The sequence below is a fragment of the Amblyomma americanum genome, chromosome 9 (genome assembly GCF_052857255.1).
Source record: "Amblyomma americanum isolate KBUSLIRL-KWMA chromosome 9, ASM5285725v1, whole genome shotgun sequence".
Taxonomy (NCBI): Eukaryota; Metazoa; Arthropoda; class Arachnida; order Ixodida; family Ixodidae; genus Amblyomma; species Amblyomma americanum.
In genome coordinates, this window is record NC_135505.1 from 140563455 (window position 1) to 140580540 (window position 17086).

General features: G+C 46.0%; 1 protein-coding gene across 2 annotated transcripts in view; it reads right to left on the bottom strand.

Annotated features, from left to right (window-relative positions):
- Wdr81 (WD repeat domain 81) overlaps positions 1 to 17086 on the bottom strand; it is a 54590-nt gene that overhangs the window by 14868 nt on the left and 22636 nt on the right. For both annotated transcript variants that reach the window (XM_077637768.1, XM_077637767.1), the window contains exons 15-23: positions 15275 to 15539; positions 14499 to 14771; positions 14045 to 14139; positions 12976 to 13222; positions 10560 to 10718; positions 9545 to 9764; positions 7560 to 7693; positions 6589 to 6708; positions 1881 to 2154 (exon numbers count right to left, since the gene is read on the bottom strand). In XM_077637768.1, the coding sequence (XP_077493894.1) occupies positions 1881 to 2154; positions 6589 to 6708; positions 7560 to 7693; positions 9545 to 9764; positions 10560 to 10718; positions 12976 to 13222; positions 14045 to 14139; positions 14499 to 14771; positions 15275 to 15539 (1787 nt within the window). The remainder of the gene's footprint in view (positions 1 to 1880; positions 2155 to 6588; positions 6709 to 7559; positions 7694 to 9544; positions 9765 to 10559; positions 10719 to 12975; positions 13223 to 14044; positions 14140 to 14498; positions 14772 to 15274; positions 15540 to 17086) is intronic.

A 17086-nucleotide genomic window follows, 5' to 3' on the forward strand; every position in this document is an offset into this window, starting at 1 on the left:
GAAAACATCAAAGAGTTCAAGGACTTCGAAAGACTGCAACCATTCTTCGAGCAACCAGTAATATCAAGGACCCTCCAAAGATTTGAAGAGATTTGAAAAATCATTTTTACTTCGATAAAGCATCATAATGAAGCTGCCTGCAAAGCTCACCCAAATGCAGCACCAATGACTGCAATCTTCAAAGACCTTGAAAGACTTAAGAACACATTAAAAACTTTGAAATTATTTCCTCAACTTGAAGGCGTCTTCATACTTAAACAAAAAGACTTCAAAGGAAACACCAAAGAACTTCTGGAAGCCCAAAAACGCAGACTGATTGGCATGTTGGTACAACATAATAAGGCTAAAACAGCGCACCTGCACAAGGACAAGGGAAGAAGACATGAGACAAAGCGCTGCCTTCCGGGCACTCACTGTTTTTTCTTTCAAAGTGGGTACAAGCTACGGCCCAGCCTAGTGCTTGGCATCCTAGGGTCGCATGACTTGGAAAAGAGGCCTGCGCCTTCAAATCCCGTAGTGGGCTTGAGCAGGCACTTAGAAAAAAAAAAAGAAAGACCACAATGGGCTTCACCACACAAAAGGATTTCGGTCCCTTGGGAATAGATTTTCCGCCGAGGGAGCGTGAGGTGACCAAAGGCCCTTTCCCAAGCATTTTACTCAAGAAGAGCCAAGCACCAGGACGGGGGGAAACCTTGTGCCTAAACTCAGCACCCCCTGCACTAAAAGCGGATGCTCTACAGCAAGGGCACGGCATCGGTCTATAACGCAGCAATGCCTGATGCTTTTTATTCAATTATAAGGACACCAGATGTGTGGATCATACAATGTGATGCAGCATTTCTGCAACACAGCGCAATTTTTTAAATTTGTTTATTCAAATGTCATTTTAATATTAACCTTTTAACTGAGTCTTTCCAATTTTACGCTCCTCCTAGGAGTGCTATTATAGCGAGCCTTTTCTTTTCTCCTCCAACTCCTCTGTTCACTCCGCCGCGAGGGCTAGTTCCATGCATTCCCAGTAGGGGCGCTACTGCTGGGTGCCTCCTCTCCATTTCCCTCTCCCACTTCTTCCCTTGCTCTAGTTCCTCTCGCTACCACTAGGGGTGCTATTGCAACGCGCCTCCTCCTCCTTTTCTCTCGCACTCCTTCGTTCGCACCGACAGCAGCGGCTCCACTCGACTCGCGCGCTAGTTCACTGCGCTCTCGCTAGGGGTGCTACTGCTGCGCAGCGCCACAGAGGTCCGAGCAGCCAGGGCACGAGCAATTTTCAAAAGTAGAAGAGGCAACCAGAGGATTGGTGATGGGCAAGGAAGGAGTTTAGAAAGGGGAAAAAAATTGGCATTTAATCCAATGAAATTTGGTGCCCTATGAATTAATAGCTAGGCGACGATTATCGCCACACCTATCCTTAAACCTATTACCAAGCACTAGTTCTTCTCTTATTTATCCTCTTCTCCTTTCCTTCCCCCCCCCCCCTCCTCCCGCCATAGCAGAGCCTCCTCCTTGCCCTTTCTCCTCTCCCTCTCACATTCCTTTCCTCTAGTTTTGAAGAAACAAGGGCCATACCGCTAATGCAGTAAAAAGTTATTAGGAATGGACAGGCCCAGCACCCAGCTCCAGAGTGGAGACCTGAGCCATGTCACAAAGCAAGGGATGAAGGAAGGGTCGAAAAGGTGGGACGGATAATAATATTTGTTGTAGTGAAGGGTTCCAGCTTAATTCGAGCACCTCGGGTTCTTAAGCGTGCACTGACAGCATTCAGGCAGGCATTCAGTCCCACGACCTCGTGCTCAGCAGCCAAATGCCATAAGTGCTAAACAAAAGCTGAAGGTTGATCTAAAGTCGAACGAAATGTAAAAGGCACTGAACGTCCACGACACCTTTGTCTGCCGCGGAAGGCAGTGGAGTCAGGTGCCGCACATCCGCAATGTCTCCGGGCGGGAAAGCGCGGTTGAAAGATGCAAAGAAACGCCGCAGAAGCACCGAGAGGTGGCGCCGGGACATCTGGAATCCGATGCGGAGTCCGACGAGGTACAGCGTGTCAGCAATCTTCCTTGTGAGGACCTGGCGGCTGGCTACCCCTCGCGGAAAGCAGTGCTGGATTGATGAGGCCAGTTGCACCAGTGGGTACAGGATGTTCTTCAGCACCACCTCCTTTTGACAAGATGAGCAGAAAAATGGCAGACAAGGCCACCACAAATTTTAAATATAGAACTTTTAAAGAAAAAAAAAAGGAAAAAGCTTGTGACCTCCCTTTCCAGCAAGCAGTTTTCTGGTACTATATAAACAATCACTTGACAAACTATAAAGATAGTAATAAAAAAATATGCTAACAAAGGTACCGTTATTATCGAACAGGACAACATTAACAGAAAAACAAATTCAAATGTAAAAACACCAATCTACTAGCTTCTGGATAGGAGATACAGGCAGCATCAATTAGCACTGCTGAACAGTCGTCACCGTGATTCCGAAGTGAAAATAAGCTGAAAGCACCCATGGCTAACAGAAACCCATCCTGCACAGGCCACAGTGTGAAACAAGCATTGGCCTCCTGAACCAGCACCTTTAATTAGTGTGCGATAATGCAAACAAATTGTACAAACTGTTGTCACACATCATCACCACAAGTATGGTAAACTTCATATTTAATAAACACACACAAGATCAGCAACCCGAGCTGCAACGCGAGTGGGATGATCCCTTCCCCGCACCTTCGCGAGACCGGAAGACAAAATGCCGGCTGTGGAATGCCGCCCGAAAAGCAATGTTCACGACAAGTCACTGGCCTCTAGAAGGCGTGAAAACGAAATCAAGGTTTTAGACGCCCCCAGGGTGAATGGGGCACTGTGCGCGGTGTGATTGGGTGGGATGGCATTGAGGCAGATGTATCTGTTGAACACTTGCTTAAGATACGCAGTTTCTAGGTTCAAACTGACGAAAACTGAGAACAATCAAAGCAGTCGCTGCAAAACAACCACAGCAGCGCACGCGGGCCACAACTTCGCATGCTCCGCTATCCTCTACAGGCCGGGCTGCTGCTGTGTGTGCTGCACTGCCTATCGGAGTGATCTAAAATGAGAGGATCACTACCAGTCGCGTTCAAAGGCCACTGCATTGTGGAACAACGCAAAGAAGTACTGTGTGGTTCTGCAATTCATTTTCAGACCCACAAACGCACTGTGACAGCTCTCGATGGCCGTCAGCACACTCATTTTATGCAAGGCCTAGCATTACTGTGCGCGGTCCTTTGCTGCGTGCTGGCAGTCGGTTCTACGAGGAAAGAGCAAGTTTACCCATGTGACATGTGCAAGATACTGCCATTTGGGAATTTCGCAATGTTTAGCTGTGGGTTTAGATCAAAAGAAAATTTGTTTCTAAAGGTTTAGCAGCTTCGAATACTGAAACTGCAGTGCGAAACCAACAGATACCTGACGTCACGGGCACCATGATGGTGAACCATACATTGCTTTGGCAGTGCAGGCCAGAACAGGTTTCAAAAAGTGGTTTACAGAAATGTGCACCTTCTCATAGTGCTCCTGGTTTGCCAGCAGCATGGCGGCTGCTGTGACACTGAGATAAGCTCTGTATAGCAAATACTATTTGCACAAAGTATTCAGAGTTCCCAATATTTGCATGCCCCTACCATTAATCCCACACCCTTTTAGTTGCCCCTTGTCACTTCAGTTTAAAAAAAATATTTTTCTATCTAAATCAAAAGAAAAAGCGTCAAGAAGGGCCAGTTAATTTAGCAACACAAAGCACAAACTGTAAATTTTCTACTAGCATGCACGAAGTTGTGTACAAAGCCTTACAGCGGTTGGAAAATGCAGCATCGAAATGCCAGGATTTGTGAAATAAACACCCAAGAGATTGTGGAATCACTTTCTGTTTCCAAGATGAACATGACACTAGAACCCCACAAAACGAGTCTGCACGAAAACAGAGGCCACGCTTGTGCTTGGACAGAAAGCAGAACACAGCTGACTTCCAGAGGCCCTGTCCTACTAAAATATAAACGCCAACTTGTAGCGATATTATTACTGGTGACAAAAATCAGACAGTATTAAAATGACAGGGGAAAAAGCTACCAAGTTCGCTGTTTAGAGAAATATTACTTACAGTATTTGATATCAGACATAATCCCAGTTGCAATATGAAAACTGCTATTCGTGCCCCGAAACAAATAAATCACTGTTAAGTGTAGCCCGATGAAATCTAAGGTTCGACGAAATCTCATCTGGTCGGGTGAATACATTGGCGAAAATAACGAAGCGCCGACCAAAAGGTGTTGTCAAAATGGAAGGACGTTTCAACTTCCACACGGAAGTCTTGTTCACTGAAGGAAAAATTTCGCATGCAAAGCTTAAGTACGTTGTGCTAATCGTCGCAGGCATCTAGCGTACGAGGGCGGTAGATTGCCGATAGCGTCTGATCTGTTGTCTGGATAAACAAAGACTCCAGATATTGGCGTGACATCCAGTTTTTCTCACGGCCGATAATTGCCGCTTCTTCCCAAGCGATATCATGCTTCGTGTTTTCAGCGTGTTCAGCCAGTGCGTTGGAACAAGCCTTCTTTTTCTTGACATCATTCTTGTGCTCATTCAGCCGTCTTTCAAAGTTTCCGCTTTCACCTATGTAGGAGTGATCGCAGTCTGAGCAGGGGATTTTATAAATTACTCCGGGAAACTTTTCCTTTTTTAGCTTGTCCTTTACGGACACCAACTCGTGACGAAGCTTGCACGCAGGCACGTGAGCTATATGCACATCGTAGGTGCGAAAAACGCGGGCCAATGACTCGCTCACGGCAAGGTAGGCGAACGGGCTGAGCTGGTCTCGTTGTCTGCTGTATTACAGCGTTCACGAAGTGCTGTGGGTAGCCACAATTGTTGAGCTCGCGTCGCACTTGGCGTATGTCAGAGGCTTTTTCTTCGGGTTTCGAGCATATTCTTTCCGCACGACGGACGAGGGTAGAAACGACGGAGCGCTTATGGCACGTAGGATGGACTGAATTAAAGTGAAGGTATTGGCCTGTGTGCGTGTCCTTTCTGTACACCTTGAATGATAGGCGGTCATCACGTCGCTCCACCATGACGTCCAGAAAAGGAAGACGGCCAGAAATCTCCTCCTCGACGGTAAACTGGATGGAATCTTCCATGCTGTTCAAATGGATCGTGAAAGCAGCCAAGGCATTCTTTTTGATTATGCAAAAGCAGTCATTAATGTACGGGAGCATCTATCTCGGTCACAACCGCAAACCTCACAATGGAAGCATTGGAAAGCCGCGCTTTGGTTTCGTTCGAGCCGCGCCCGAAGGTCTTCCTGCGGTACATTGATGACTGCTTTTGCATAATCAAAAAGAATGCCTTGGCTGCTTTCACGAACCATTTGAACAGCATAGAAGATTCCATCTAGTTTACCGTCGAGGAGGAGATTTCTGGCCGTCTTCCTTTTCTGGACGTCATGGTGGAGCGACGTGATGACTGCCTATCATTCAAGGTGTACAGAAAGGACACGCACACAGGCCAATACCTTCACTTTAATTCAGTCCATCCTACGTGCCATAAGCGCTCCGTCGTTTCTACCCTCGTCCGTCGTGCGGAAAGAATATGCTCGAAACCCGAAGAAAAAGCCTCTGACATACGCCAAGTGCGACGCGAGCTCAACAATTGTGGCTACCCACAGCACTTCGTGAACGCTGTAATACAGCAGACAACGAGACCAGCTCAGCCCGTTCGCCTACCTTGCCGTGAGCGAGTCATTGGCCCGCGTTTTTCGCACCTACGATGTGCATATAGCTCACGTGCCTGCGTGCAAGCTTCGTCACGAGTTGGTGTCCGTAAAGGACAAGCTAAAAAAGAAAAAGTTTCCCGGAGTAAATTATAAAATCCCCTGCTCAGACTGCAATCACTCCTACATAGGTGAAAGCGGAAACTTTGAAAGACGGCTGAATGAGCACAAGAATGATGTCAAGAAAAAAAAGGCTTGTTCCAACGCACTGGCTGAACACGTTGAAAACACGAAGCATGATATCGCTTGGGAAGAAGCGGCAATTATCGGCCGTGAGAAAAACTGGATGTCACGCCAATATCTGGAGTCTTTGTTTATCCAGACAACAGATCAGACGCTCAACCGTAACATCGGCAATCTACCGCCTTCGTACGCTAGATGCCCGCGACGATTAGCACAATGTACTTAAGCTTTGTGTGCGAAATTTTTCCTTCAGTGAACAAGACTTCCGTGTGGAAGTCGAAACGTCCTTCCATCTTGAAAACACCTTTTGGTCGGCGCTTCGTTATTTTCGCCTAAGTGTAGCCCAGTCTGAGCAAATGATGCAAGTTCAATATGTACACACCTGTGAACATAGCACCTAAAAGAAGCATGACAATTATAGATTTTTAAATATGGTGCAAGGATATTGGCGGCCATAGAGTGCCATGGCATGAATTGCTACTCAAGGTAGGGTCAAAGACCCATTTCTCCAAGCATTTCACCCTAAAGAACCTGAGCACCAGGCCAGGTGGGTACTCGCATTTAAAAGAAAGTACAACCCTCAAGTAAAAGCTGATAACGACAATAAGCACTGACCTGAAGCTGGCTCATGAGAGTTGTGTCGGATAGGAATGGCAACACATGCTTGACCATCGTAATGGCTCCAATAAGGCCAGCTTCCAAAGTTTCCGTAAGGTGCTTCTTGCACATACACAGCTGTGAAAAGCATACAGAAATGAAAAGGTGATAAGAATGACCTGAAGCGAGGATGACCAGGGGAAAACATGCTGCACATTGCTAACAAAAACAGGCTGGTAAAATGAAAGCGTTGGCAAATTAAATCCGCCAGGAACTTCGAATCAGTTCATAAGCGCTGTTATAACCTTCCAAGTCAATTGTTAAAGAAGTACTTAATGCAGAAAAGCTTGTGAAAATTTCATAGACACAAATTCGAATCCGTACTTTATGAAACTCATGTGTGTCTACACTTCAGGGGCGACACTTTGAGGGGCGACAGCTCAGTGGCAGTTTTCCCTCACAGTCGTCAACACACAAACCGCGAGATTCCCCGTGCCACTGCTTAACAACTCGGCGACAACTTGGCAAGCCAGCTTTAGAAATCAACTTTTGCTTGCGATTTTTGTTCAAAGATTGTACCATTTAACTTCTGTTACATTTTTTATTGGCATCAGCATTTCCTTGTGCGATTAAGCACTGCTATAAGTGCTTTACGAGTAGTTAACTACCATTAACGTGTTAATTACTACCAAATCAAATGCTCAGGCTGACAGAAAAAAAAAAAAGCCAAGGCAAACACCAAGTGACTTATGACCGCATAGCAATGTACCACATTATATCACCGAAAAAAAAAAAGTTATACATCCGTACGGAATAATATTTCCGGAGAAAAAAAAGAAAACTGCATTCATAAATAAACACTAAAAAAAGTCCACCGAATTTTTTAAAAGCAAACCGCAAAATCCAACCCCTAGTTATAACGTACTATACTAATGACAGCCATGCAGGCAATTCGCATTAAAAAGCAGCTACACAGTAACGCCACCTACCAGTTCGACAGCATGGGGTAAGTACTGCCGTGTAATGAAGCTCTCCCCATAGAGCATTGCGAGGTTTGCTAGCGTCTCGAGAACCTTTGCAGCTGTCTGATCCCCAATCACACCCTGCTCAAAGAGGCTCACATCTGGAAAGATAGATGAGCCAGATAAAATGAAACAACCATGTTACTGCAGCTCTTGCAAACCAAACCAGCCCCTATTACGAGCCACAAATTGTTCTATTACATTTTACTACAGAGGCACCAGTGTCATTTGAGGGTAACAACCTGCCGTTATGCCCTGAAAAAAATCGCAGCATAAAGAAAGCAAGACACCTGTGTTAGCAGGGTCATAAACTGCCAGCTGAATATACTTAAGAACATAGTGGCATGCAACCAGGCAATACAGCACATCCATTTATTTTTCAAACGGAAATAACACAATTTTAACAGATGTTCAGAGCTTTCCCTGTGCTTTTGCATGCATTCCACTAACGAGAACAAGTTGGCGATCTGCGAGGCCATGCTTGCATTGAATGGTACAAGTCTCCTTTCACAGAGACGGTAGTGCTTTCGGATCAAGATGATGCCACTGCGCAGTCAGTCACTTCAGACGGCACAGAAAGTTCTCCCAATGTGTTGCACAGATGAATTAGGACCAGATGGAAAGAATCAGAACAACCTGGCAATACCATCTGCTTTCGGCAAATGCCCACTGCTACAAGTAACCTTGCTATGGAAGCTACGTTAGTAATGATTCACAAAGAGTTTCAGACTACTACTTCCATTTTCCTCTGGTCCTGTATATTGAGCCATTTGCAACAACGAATACGGGAGAACCTCAACGATACGAATTTTGCAACGTCACAAAGAGTATTTATACGATAAAAAACTAACAAAATAAATAGACTGAAGCGTGGGAAATACTTCCACACAAATGAATTTATGGCTGACAAGATTTGTTCATCGTTTCTGTGAACATACTTAATAGTAAACCTCAGAGGCTTCCATGGGGTGCATCAAGTAACGAGGGTGGTATAAAAAGATAAGCAACAATGGTGGCAAACCACTGTGTAATTTGTAAGTACGGAAAAAAACTAATGCTGCCAGGGAAGGTTACCACACAGACATAACAGCAGAAGAAGCAAGGCAATCAAACAGCACAAAAATTCATTGTTACTGCATGGCAAATTTTTTTCTTTCATGTCCCCTTTCATGTTGCACCAACAGAACGCCTTGGAAGGGAATTTTGAGTAAATATACAAAACAACAAAAAAAACTAGGCAATGGCTCAATGAAAACATTTGGTGAGAGCTGTCATGTCTCTCCACTTTCTCCCCCAGCATGGCTTCCTTTGGCAGATAGATTTCCATAACTGAAACGGGCTTCAGTTACACAACCCAGGGTGGGCCCCTATCAACAGCTCTCGCTGTAAAATAACAACATAAATTTTGACAAAGAAAAAGCGTGAAAACAAAATTTTGACAGAACTGGCTCCCTGGTTGGGTCTGATAACTTTATTCCAGAATCCCAATGTTTCAGAGCTGGCTTGACTCCAAAACGTCAGGATTTTCAAATGAAAAAAGTTTGGATGGACGTGTCTCGCAGTTTACTATGTATATAAAAAAAAACCCTCATCGCTACCCACCCTTTCATCACACTTTCAGACTGCACTTCTTTCCTCCAGTCGCCTCCCACTGTATGCCAATAATAATAATAATAATTGGTTTTTGGGGAAAGGAAGGGGCGCAGTATGTCTCATATATCCTTGGACACCGAACAGCTCCGTAAGAGAAGGGATAAAGGAGGGAGTGAAAGAAGAAAGGAATGAAGAGGTGCCATAGTGGAGGGCTCTGGAAAAATTTCCAGGCATCTTTAACGTGCACTGACATCGCACAGCACACGGGCGCCTTTGCATTTCGCCTCCATAAAAACTGTATGCCAATCCATTTCTAAAACAAACAAACGGGTCAGAAGGTGTGGCTCCTTGTGACCCACCGCCCTCGAGCAGGGAGCCCTTGGCCGGGCTCAGCTGCTGCGGCCCCAGGTAGCACAGGGTGAGCATGCGGAGCAGGTTCCGGCTCAGGTGCTTGGCCGTCAGCACCGGCCCCAACCGGTGCGCCAGCCACACGACACTCTCCGCAGCGATGTCGCTGAGGCTGCAGCCACCGCCAGCACTCTCCCCGCTGGACTCCTGAGCGGTGATCTCGTACGTTTCCTGGCAACATTTGGGGAGGGTGGGGTGAGGGTGAGAGTGAAAGCTTCTCCCGCCTGAGACCACTTTCAATAGGTTACCGCATTCTAATGATAATGGCACTACTTTCACTGAAAACAGAGCTTTTATAAGCACGGAAAAGGGTAAAAAAATGAAATACAGGTGGCGCCACCCTTGTCTGTTTTCACAAGCAAGCTGTGGTGCATCGAGACAGATTTTTCCGCGCAGATCCCCGAGCTTGGGAAACACTGCCTCTAAAAACGAGTATTCGAGCTTAAAACAACGGGAAACGTAGTTTTAGTATTAGAACGAAAGGAGCCAGATTTGAATTCACTTCAAGAAAGCCAAAGCAGTCGGGGAGTTCTTTTCGATACGGACATCACGGACAAATTTTAAGACCCAATTTTCCTGCTGCGAGCGTGTTCTTTGCTGCCAGACAAATGCCAACATAGAAAGGGCCAAGCAACCAATTTTGACTAGGAATAAGAAAACTAGAGCGCTTGCTGCGTCTTGTTTCACTTGACTGCCGCCTTCACTGTCATGCAGTTCAACCCGTGCAGTTTTTCAATGCTCCGTTTCTGAAACCCACGATGATCGCCCCACCAATGCCCACTTTCCTATACTAAGGACCGGCAGCATTTTTTGGCCATGCCATTAAATTATAACCTTTCAGAAAACAAATATGTTTTTCTTTTATTTCCTTTTACACCTGGTATAAACTTTGGACAAAAGTTCCTGCAATTAAGCTATGAGCCGGAAACTGCGCACAGAAAAAGGAAAAATGATGCCAGGGCTTACTGTAACTGGAATGCTGGAGATGGTCGGCCCCTGTGGCGATGGATCTGGCACCTCGGATTCAGAACGGTCCGGACGACTTGTTACACCTGGTTGCTCATCACTTGGTTGCTTGTCACTAGATGGCGGCCAAGTCGTGCCTTCAGGAAACGTCCCCGTCTCCTTGGAGCAAAAAGACAAACCAGAGAAATGGAGGTGCAGTTTGGTCTATTATGAATACAAATCTTTGCCAAGAGCCATAAGTTTTTTTTTGTGTGTTTTTCACCACAGTACAGGCATTTCTGGTTGTCGTTCCACTCTGCAACTGCTGCCTTGCCACTTTGTTAACAGGGCAGGTATCACTTATGGTGCAGAATGCTATACTGAACAGGGGAAGAAACTGGACATCTGACTTGCGGTTTTTCCAAGCTGTACAGAAGCTTTTCTGTGCGGAAAAAAAATTGTTGGCAGATTTTGAATAAACAGCGCGAACAAAGACGAGCACAAAAGACAAGAAAGCGAACGACACGGTGCTCGTCTTTGTTCGCGCTGTTGGCAGAGCCTCCAAAGGGTAACCCAACCAAGTTAGCTTCACCTTTAATGTCTGTTTGAGGTGTAAGTTAGAAGCACAGGCATAAAATGCCCAATTCTGTCTTACAGACAATGACAAAGGTACCGTTTTTTCAGTGCCGCCCGCCGCTCTGTCTTTCGTGGCCTCCGGAACTACCGCCAGCGCCTTCAGAATGATGCTAAAGAATCTGGAAAGTTCTCTCTCCATCCTTACTAATAAACCGAGTAGCATTTATTCAGTTCAGCATTAAATAATTGTTGTAGCAGCTTTTTGTGCCTTCACGAATGCTTCCCTCTATGTTGCACCCAAAATAGCGTACTCCACTACATTTCGCATGTGTTGCAATGACTTATTCCTCCACTGACTATCTAGGATTTGCATTATAATGTTCTCATTCTTGCATGTTTCTACACTTAGCCTCAGGTATTGAATTTATACCAAGTTATAACTAGCTTGTTGATAGCAACATACTACAACCAAACCTCAATAAAATAAACACTGATATCACAAGTTATTGGCCATATTGAACTGTCTCGAAATATTTTTGACAAACATATTAAATTCAAACTTTATATACTGAACGCGATTGGCCATGAAATGGATATATCGAACTATCGAGCGCCAAGCTGTGCCTGCTTGAATGGCGGGCATCTGACTTTGCCTCACTACAAGAGTGACTAATGGTGGTGCGGCATGTGTTTGTGCCACAATTCATGCTTTATCTTGCACATGCCTACAGCGTTAAGGAGGATATATATACAGCGTGAACAGTTGGTAGCCAGGCAGTTGGCACTCATTTGCACCTTCCGCATCCGTCGATGTTGCCCCGGGACCGGCGGCATGGTCGGTTGTGGCCTCCCGGCAGCCATCCTGTGCTCACGTCAGCTGCCACTGAGGTGGTGAAAACTACGCTAGCTTTCGTTCTGGTGGTCCATTTTTCACGAGACGCCACTGTAATACGAGGAAGCCACCCTAGCTGGCGTCTGAGCAGCAGCCGCCACGTGCTGGCAGTGCTGTGCAGGGAAGCCAACCAAACGTTTGTTTGGTGCTCAGTACTTTGTAGCCCCCTCCCCCAAAATAACTGCAAGCCGCTTCAACACGGCACTAAAGCTTCTGAAAAGGGCTCCCCCAGTTGCCGCCCTATCAATGACTAAATTTCACTTCTAGTGCGTTAGTTTTCGGCAAAATTTTATATTACAAATTTTGGCTAAATCAAACTATTTTGCGATTTTTTTCACGTGTTTCGCTATAGCGAGGTTCGGCTGTAAACCTTCTAAAGAAGACCTTCATGAGCATGTTGACTAAATTAAAAATTGTTAGGGGCTTAACGCCAAATAGAAGTGCGAAAGCAGGTGTTCATTCTTCAATTGGAGGGACACTTAAGCTCCACCTTAAGGGTATGACGTAGTAATACCATTAGTGGGTTAATGCGCAGTGGTTAAGAGATGCGCCACAGTACTGGAACGTGGCTGTTCCTATCACAGCCAGCGGTAGGGATTGTGCGACCCATGTTGCTCTGCCCGAGCAACCTCTCATGCAGCTAACCCGACGCGCTTCTGAACTTACCCGAGCTTACCTGGGTAACACAGGTAAGCTTGGGTAGTAACTCGGGTTGCATGGCAACGGCACAAGATCCTAAATATGTATAGTGACAAGATTCTTGGTTGGTGCTGGTGAGCGTACGAGTGATTTCGCACTAATAAATAAATAGGTTAGTAAGGGTCTCCTGAACTGTCACCACTTTAGTCACTAAACTGTGCTGCTCTTGCACGTGTTCTTCACAAAATTTTACGCCACAGATTCTGGCTCCATTTCACACTTCGTGACCTGCTCTCTATGATGGGACTGGACCTAAGACAGTTTGCGTACCTTTCGCTCAAACGGGTACGATGACGAGGACTGCTCCAGCTCTTGATCCTGGTCAAGCTCAAACATCTCCGGCTCGCCGAATGTTGTCGGTTCCGGCGAAGCAGATGGCAGTGCGTCACGCTCGGAAGAACTTCCGTGGGGGCCACGCATTGGAGATGCTTCCCGCGACGCTGCGCTGGTTTGATGCAAGGGGTCTAGCTCCGCATTGTCCAAATGCGAGCCTTTCCGCACAACGCCTGGCATTTCACTGCAAAAGCAAGAAGGGATGAAGCATGCAGCTTGTTGAAAGGGGGTATGTCACTGAGCTCATTTCTAAAAACGATGCGAACAGGCAAAGACAAGTTCATGTCTAATACACAGGTTCTGAAAGTGAGGAGTAAGCGGGGCTATGAACAACTCTTCAGACCTTAGCAAAAGTTTCATTTGTAAGTGCTAAGCTTTTAATGCCGAAATTAAGAAGGAATCAAAGCAGACAATCATTACCTCCACATCATGCTAGCTAACGTACTCACAATCAAAAGCTAATATCAAAATTTCATTAGCACTGCTGAAATCTGAGAAATCAGTGTTGACAATTAGCAACAATCACCATTTGTTCCCTTTTGTGCATCTATTCCATGTTGCGTAAAAAGCCAAATCAAATGCTTCGAACCAACTCGAAGCCTCCAACAGACACTTCTTATTTAAAAGCGCAGCTCTTAGGCACCTGTTCAGGCACTAAGTGGCATGCCTCGGCCTCGAAGACATGCGCGGCTTCTCAGCAGCTTCTGAAAGCCATAGGGGGGGGCTCCCCAAGGCTGGCAAGACTGAGAACCGCTGGTCATATTCACTAGCTTTATGACAAACCAGCTGATTTTTCAGCTTTGGCCACCTGAGGTGCAGAGAGCTCCAACGAGGTCAGGTGGGAGATGAAGACATGCCAGTTGTAAGCTTGTCAGGTAAGGCAATGGCCAACACTCACTCGCCTGTTCTATACTGCATGTCCCAAGCCCCTCTACTGCTGTCGGAAAGAGGCTTGCAACAGAACGACATGAAACGAGTCGCAAAAAGGCTCAACCATGACTCTCACCCCATCTGGGCAGTACTGTTGTCCCGGTAACCGCCAACCGCTTCGACGAGAAGGGTCACAAAGCAGTGCAGAAAGGTGCGCATTCCAAGGCGGACCTGCACATGGAATATATCAAACTATTTCGCCATCCCCTTCAAGGTCGATATATATCCAGGATCGACTGCATGCATAAAAAAAAAATAAACTTCTGTGCTTCAAAAAAAAAGCACGAAGCAAGTAGAAAGCATTGAAATGATCCAAACAGAATCTTCGCTTTTTCTAGAGCTACAATCTTTCTCAGTAAAGTAAAAGTGTTTAGCATTACATTTTGTATTTTTGTTTCCACACGTCCATTTTGTAATTCCTATGTGCATGCATCATTTCCAAGCCTAATGATTAACATGATCACTCAGTCAACAACTGCTCACAAATCAGAGATCAATCATTAACAACCACTCAGCCAATCAAGCCTCACCTGCAGCTTGAGCAAGAAGGACCGGTGGAAAAGCCGGAAGTGCCGCACTGTTGGCTGGTCAGTCGACATGAGGCCGATGAGGACTGTCAGGAGACGTTCAGCAAGCGTCTTTGGCCCCAGGGCAAGCCCAACAAGGTCAAAGAGCTGCCACACAGCCAGCAACGAGGACTCGGGGTTCGAGAAGAGGTCACTTAGATGGTTCATGACGAGGTCGAGGTCGACCTGGCTCAGCTGGGTCAAAAGTTGCGGCAGCTCGCGTGCCACAAAGTACACCTGGAAGGCGATGGAATCACAGTTATTCATTGTCATCATCATCAGCACAGGCTACTACCTCTTACCATACAAGATGAATGGCCAATAAAAACGTTTCACAAAGAATCCGAGAATCAGCAGGAACAAAGCCAGGTCACAGAGGCTCTCTTTGTTAGATCTGCCATAGCAACTTGTGGGCTGAATTCTGAATTCACTTAATGCTGTCAATTGTGCTAGGGTTAGCTCCTGTTGACCACATGAGTTATACGAAAGGGTTTCAAATAGAAGTTACTGACTATGCTTTGGCACCGCAGCAGTGCTGAAGAGCGCGTTTTGCTTTTATGTAGACGGTGAGTCGTACCACATGAATTTATTTTGTAAGCCTAAATTTTGCTCCGTTTTTAACACTTGAAATTTTTTATGAATATTTCACCCCCCACAATAAACCCACTGCACCCCCTCAAATTTAGACAGATCTACTGAAAAAGAAGTTTGTTCAATATGTAAATGCGCAAAATCTACACCTTCTCAGGAGCAGTAGCCTGTGCGTCGAGCTTCACGAGGAAGTCGTATAGGGCCGGGTAGTAGGTCGGAAATGGAATGGTCGACAGAAGTGGCTGAAGAAGCTGGTGTGCGGAAGGTGGCGGAAGGCCACCATCGCAGACACAGGGGTATCGCCATTCAACACGCCCGGCACTGCCAGCACCCGCCATTTCCTTGCCCCTGGTGGCTGGCACAGTGACCGGCTTCTCTGTCTGCAACAAGACTTGGACAGCATTCTGCAGAGACCTGGAAGGAAGAGACCAATGCAGTCCATGCTGCCATGCCGTGTAACCAGTGTAACGACGATATATGATGTATAATATACAGTTGAGCCCACTTATAACAATACTCAAGAGCCAAGAAAATGTCATTGTTATAACCAATAACAGTTATAACCGAGTTTGCCAAAAAATACAATCACGATAAGGTTCAAACATTTTAATCAAGCAGAAAAAACGTTGTCCACTAGTTAAGAGAAAAACCATGGTATGTGAGCTTTGCTAGCTTCACAGAAAGCTTCCTGACATTTGTCTCGAGAGCACCTAATTGCTTGAAGTGATCAAGTGAAAGGCCCCTTGAAAAAAACAAAATCCCGGAGGGACTGAATCATCTGCAGTGCCTCGTGTGAGGACACTACTTGGAGAGGCTGATCTGCAGTGCCGTCAGCGGCGTCGTCATAAGCTGTCTTTGCCCGCCGCTCGCACATTTGCCACGATTGCCTCGTCAGTGAGGTTCTCGGACGTTTCTACTTTATCACCTGCATAAAGAAACTCGTCCAGTCCCCATGCGTCGTTGCTGAGCGCAGAACACAGTTCCAGCATCCCTTCATCGGTCGGAAGCATCGACCGCCGCAGCCGTGCGATCCCGAACGAAGCCTCGACAAGAAAGCGTAACAATGAGAAAACAGAACGCCACAGGCACTGCACCCATGCCACGTGCACTGACGACGCGTATAAATTCTGCAACACAAGCCCGCACACTGTCGGTCAAGTGTTTAGGGGAAGCCCACAAGGTGGAGTAAATTTGTAATAAGGGAGTAATTACTCATTGGCATCCACCGAAGCGCAGCCATACGGCTACAAAGGAAAGCTATACAGCTTTCTCAGCAACTTCGCAGTTAAAGAAAAATTTGTCCCCCAGACCAGGACTGGATGACTTTGGTGAATAACCAGTGCATTAACTTGGCTGGGCAATACTGGGTAGCCAGCGAGTGTTGCTGTACACCTGTGATAAACAACCAGTGAATAAGCTTGGGCGGTAAATATTGGATAGCCATTGAGTTGGGCTGGCTGCCTATGATAGATATGCCAATGAGGAATCTTGGATGGCTAATACTGAATTGCCAAGGAATGCCATTCAAGCCAGTCAGCAACCTTGTATGCCATTAATGGCTGCTGACTGGACAGCCAGTGCAATGCATTGGCTCATACACTGGATCGGGTAGCACTTTAGTCAGATGCCATTATAGGCCTTTATTGGAGCCACTTTTCCCCAGTATTCGACCAGTGCCGGGCCATTATCGGCGTGCTGCTTGGGAAAGTCCTGTTAATTTGGGTTTTGCAGGACAAGAAGAAATGTCCAAATTAACCGAATGACAAATTATAGAAAGGACCAAAAGAAACAAACAGTATACTATAAGCACTTACCTTTATTATTATTTAAAAAGAAAAATGAAATCATTCATTGCTTTGCGAGAGCTCTACATGACAACAAATACTTTCTGCAGTTCCATCAAGTGGGCCAACATGTGCGTCCTCTAGGACACTGAAGGCACAAATAGCAACCCCCCCACT